This window comes from Acartia tonsa, chromosome 6 (assembly GCF_053477335.1).
Source record: "Acartia tonsa isolate MP-2025a chromosome 6, ASM5347733v1, whole genome shotgun sequence".
Lineage (NCBI taxonomy): Eukaryota > Metazoa > Arthropoda > Copepoda > Calanoida > Acartiidae > Acartia > Acartia tonsa.
Window position 1 is genome coordinate 21,258,808 of NC_137265.1, and position 5,158 is coordinate 21,263,965.

Genomic DNA, 5,158 nt, shown 5'->3' on the forward strand with positions numbered 1-5,158 from the left:
CTTTTTTACTTACAAAAGTTTGTCAACTAAACAATCTAAAAGATCTTGGGATGGTTTTAGGCTACCTAAACTCGGGGCTAATAATACTCTATTAATATTATCCTCTTATTCAAAAAGTTTATTGTACTTGACAAAAACTGTTCATTAGATTTAATGAAAATGCTAAATTTAACCGAAAAAATGAACCTGCTTCTAATTCCATGTATGAGTTGTGAGAAGGATCGATACCTCGCTTCACATGCGTGGGATACCCCCCCCCCCTCACTATAATACTCCTGAAATAATCAATTTTTGTTGATAAGGGGGTTTATTGCGTTCTTGTCATATTTATAGATTTAACAAAGAAGTTGTATCAACTTTTTTTTTTATAGCTAGCCGGTTCTTTTAGTAAGTAGTAGATGTAAAATTTTTCATAGAATTCAGATATGCAATCGGTTTTTTTGTAGACCTCTTATTTTTTAAGTAATTTAAGTTTTTAAAAAAAATAATTAAGTCGGTTTTAAGGTACTAAAACGCAACAAAATAAAAGAAGAAAATGGCCAGTAAGAACAAAAATAGTAAGATCTTTAATTTGACACCTTACTTTTAAAATTCTGTTGAGTAATTATTGAAAAAATCTATTTTTTTAACCTCGGTATAACAAAAACTTTAGACCTAAATATTTTCTCAAACAGACATAAAAAACATGGGTTCATATATACCTTCAGAATCAGAAAAATATTACGAATCCATTGTAAGCAAAATTGAAAAAAATTAAAAAATTAAAGAAATGGCCAATTATTTTTTTTGTTCAGACAACACTATTGTCTTCCCTTTTTTACCCCCTCTTTACCCCCTCTTTACCCCCTTCCCATTTTTATACTCAATTGAAGAATTAAGACGTTGCCTGTACAATATAATATGATATTTTCATATAATTCCTTTTATTGTAGTTTATATACTATATTGTAAACTTTTTTTTTCAATTTTGCTTACAATGGATTCGTAATATTTTTCTGATTCTGAAGGTATATATGAACCCATATTTTTTTATTTGTGAAATAATAAAATTAAGTTCAAAGTTTTTATTCTCGTGGGTTAAAAAAAATCGATTTTTTCAATAATTACCTGACAGAATTGAAAAAGTAAGGTGTCAAATTAAAGATCTTACTATTTTTGTTCACAATGACCATTTTCTTTCTTTTTTTTGTTGCATTTTAGTACCTTAAAATCGACTTAATTTTTTTTTTTTTAAACTTAGATTACTTAAAAAATAAGAGGTCTACAAAAAAACCGATTGCATATCTGAATTCTATGAAAAATTTTACATCTACTACTTACTAAAAGAACCGGCTAGCTATAAAAAAAATAGTTGATACACCTTCTTTACAATCCCAAAATTGTTATTTTCCTAAATATTATTTTTTCTATTTTTGAGTAATGTAAATTTTCAGATGAGGAAGAAAACGTTCTTATTGGTTTAACCACCAAAAATTAGTTTTATTATGTTAGAAAGGGGAAAAGATATTGATATTTAAGACGGGATAAGAAAGGGAAGGGTAAATTGAAAGAATTGTGGAGATGAGGCAAAGAGGAGGAAAGAGGTTGGGTAAGAGGCGTGGACTATTTGTTGGTTGAGCTACAGTTGGGATGGGTGTGTGTGTGAGCGTGCTTGGGCAAGTGTGCACGGTGCACTAAGCAACCACCTGCTCAATGAAATTGTGCGCTCCCGGCAAAATCCAACCCCTCCCCCCTCTCTTACAGAAAACCAACCCATTACCCTTCCCCTTCGTGATGAGCAACAATGCCGTCGAAGTGCACCCACCCACCCACACACACACACACACACACATAGTATCGGAGACTAGAGAGAGAGAGCAACAACCAATGGTCCGAAAGGAAAATAATTTCTGAACCAGTCACATCCATTCAGTCACACAACATGGACATATACAGAAGGCTCAAACTTAAATATCCTCACAATATAATTGATCAGCCAACTGATGCAGCTGAGTGTCAGGATGATAGAGCTGTTTCACCACCTACTGCTCATGATTTTATCAATGATAAACCATTTATTTTTGTTAAGCAAGAACTACAAAATGGTCACAGTGAACCTCACCATGAAATACAAACTCAAGAAGATTCCTACTTGGAAACCTTTAGAAAATCCTACAGTCAATTTAACATTGCCGATATTTTGGCCTCATCTGCGTTGCTGGATTTATCCATGAAACGTGAACGGCCAGAGGACCGCGAAGAGGCTCTTGACCTGTCTATGACCTCAACAAGCAGTACAAGATCACATGGGTCATCTCACCATCAACTTCCAGCTTTTCCCGCCAATTTAGTGTACAGATATGCAGATACTGTGATGCCATCACCTGGCAGTGTAAGTTCTTATCCTTGCAGCGGTCAGCAACTGTGGCAGCGGCCAGCCAGGCATTCATTCTCCAGCTCCCGGTCCCCGTCCCCGTCACCTGTGTCCCCAGTAAGCTCAACATACTCAGATGTTTCATTCAGTGGCAGCACGGATGTCAATCTTCACCATGTTCCTCAGTCCCTTCCAATCAAATGTGAGCCAGCTGAACAGTCATTCACGCAAGACTCAATCAACTTCTACGACGGCAGGTCTAAGTATAAGGTGACCAGCTCTGACAAGTACAAGTGTACAGAGTGTAATAAAACATTTGCCACTAGCTCAAATTTATCCCGCCACAAACAAACCCACAAAGCATTGACAGCTGAAAATGCCAAGTCTTGTGATATTTGTGGGAAGAAATATGTGAGCACCCCAGCCCTGTCTATGCACATATTAACCCATAACCTGTCCCACAAATGTACAATTTGTAACAAGGCATTCTCCCGTCCCTGGCTGCTGCAAGGCCACATGAGATCCCACACCGGAGAAAAACCTTTTGGCTGCGCCCAGTGCGGAAAAAGATTTGCTGACAGATCCAACCTGAGGGCCCACATGCAGACACACAGCAAGGTCAAGGAGTATGGGTGTAAAAATTGCGGACGAAAATTCAATGTGAAGGCGTATCTTGTTAAACACCAAGAAGTCTGCTCAAATATTAGTTCTATGTAAATACTTTTTTTTATAAACCTGTTCCAAAAAAATTCATCAGCTATAAACTGCCAAAGATTTTTAATTAAAAATTGAACATTTATTGGTCAATTCTTAAACCTTTATGCCTTAACTTTCTTCAAAAAAGGAGCTTTCACTAATTGTATCTATTCTTCTATTGTAAATAATTCTCTGCAAGGGATATCTCCACGCGAGGTATCTGGCCGGATTGAGTGCATTATTTTAGTCATATGAATAATTCATCTACTCTGAAAACCAAAAATTATGTTCTAGTCTTATCCAGCAATCATGTGTCAATATTTTATATTTCAGTCATTTTTTACCATGTAGTTTTTTAAAACAAAAAAATGAACCAGTACCTAGCCAAAGATAATACTCTTATTTTCTTACTTTTTTATTTCTAAAGTTAAATACGGCCTCAATGAGACCAAAAATGTATGATTAATATGTTTTAAAATTGTTTTGAAACAATCTATGCAATATATTAGAAACCAGTACCTATAAATATTATAAATACACCATTTTTATACTTTTGTATTATGTTTTTATTATTATATATATTTTTGTAAGAATATATGCGATATTCTAAGATTTGTAATAAATATGTTGATTTTTTAACACAATTGTTTGATATTGTAGATAGATACAAAATTTTTGATGTGGTTGGTTTTTAAAAAATGAAGCTTTTCTATAATTAGCGTCGGTTCGTCCGTGCGCCCTCTTACATTTTATTTTGGAATTTTAGAATTGTCTTATTGATTTAAATGATTCCAAGGACAACAAGGTTTAATGATATAAGCGAAGCTTCACTAATCATCAAGTCCTAAAAATCTAATTTTATGTCTCTATCCATTTTTAAAGCAAGTTTGCCACAAATTTTTATACTATATTGTTAAGACTTCTCTGTTAATATTCTGCTTATTAGGTTCTGACACTCTATAAGTACGTTTGTCTTTCGTCTGATTTCAGATAGCTTTTATAAATTGTTGTCATCCTTGGTTTTAGGTGCAAAGGGATCAAAATAAATGAAACATTGATTTTAAAGCTTATTTAAGTAAGGCTAGGTTAAGAGGGTTAGACCGTTGGCGCTCAAAGAATATTTTCCAAAATAAAAAAATTGAAGTTTTAACAAAAGCACATATAATAAGGACGGGAAGTCATGTTTATTACATTGTGACTAATTGTCATAGGAATATCAAGTTGATAAACTAATTCTAAAATTATGAGACATGCATGCACAAAGATTAAACAATGCATGGGCTCGAGTCCTAGTCAATACTATTACTTGACATTGCTCAGCGAAATACACTGAATTTGGATCTACTGCAGTTCACGGTAAAATATTGCTGGTAAGCAATATTTCCAAAAATCTATGAATTTCAAAGGCTGCTAGCTGCCAAACGACTGAACGTACTGATCATGCCCGCACACTGTTTTAAGCGGCATAAGAAGGCCTACAAATAATCTGGAATAGCCATAAATCAATAATGCATAATTATCTCGCAGTGCAGAGAAATGCGCGAAAAAGACCTATAGCCTTTTTTCTTCAGTGAAGCTTTCCCTGTGCATAATTAGATCTTGGCTATTCCAGATTATTTGTAGGCCTTCTTATACCGCTTAAAATGGTGGGCGGGTATGATCTGTACGTTCAGCCGTTTGGCAGCTAGCAACCTTTAAAATTCATAGATTTTTGGAAATGTTGTTGCTTATCAGAAATATTTTACCATGAACTGCAGTAGATCCCTGATACTTTATACAGGCTAATATTATTACTATACACAATTAGAACTTCCAGACAAATATTGTGCAGTCATTTAGTTGGTTGTCGGTTGGGTGGTTATCTGTAGAACAAAATTTAGTAATATTAATGCCAAATATTATAGTTTTGCGTTGTTAGCTAAAAGATCAACAAATATTCCATTGGTTATTGATTATTTATATTTTCTCAGCAAATTTTCAGCAGCAAACCTTCTCTACAAGTAATTGTTGGTCTGGCTGTCTGTATTTTCCCAATTTCTTTCAGTCCCCTATTAAACCATTAGCTCTGTGTTGACATAGAACTATAATCTACTCTTAGAAAACTACATC

The 5,158-nt window shown here is 34.3% G+C and overlaps 1 protein-coding gene across 1 annotated transcript; it reads left to right on the forward strand.

Moving 5' to 3' along the window:
- Positions 1-1,855: 1,855 nt before the first annotated feature.
- Positions 1,856-3,688, forward strand: LOC145322099 (uncharacterized). The gene has a single exon (XM_080163881.1). It carries the CDS (start codon positions 1,922-1,924, stop codon positions 3,068-3,070), a length of 1,149 nt encoding a protein of 382 aa, XP_080020007.1. The 5' UTR covers positions 1,856-1,921; the 3' UTR covers positions 3,071-3,688.
- The last annotated feature ends 1,470 nt before the right edge of the window (positions 3,689-5,158 follow it).

Excerpts from the sequence above, each read along its gene's own strand:
- LOC145322099 (XM_080163881.1), top strand. The coding sequence starts at position 1,922 with ATGGACATATACAGAAGGCTCAAACTTAAATATCCTCACAATATAATT.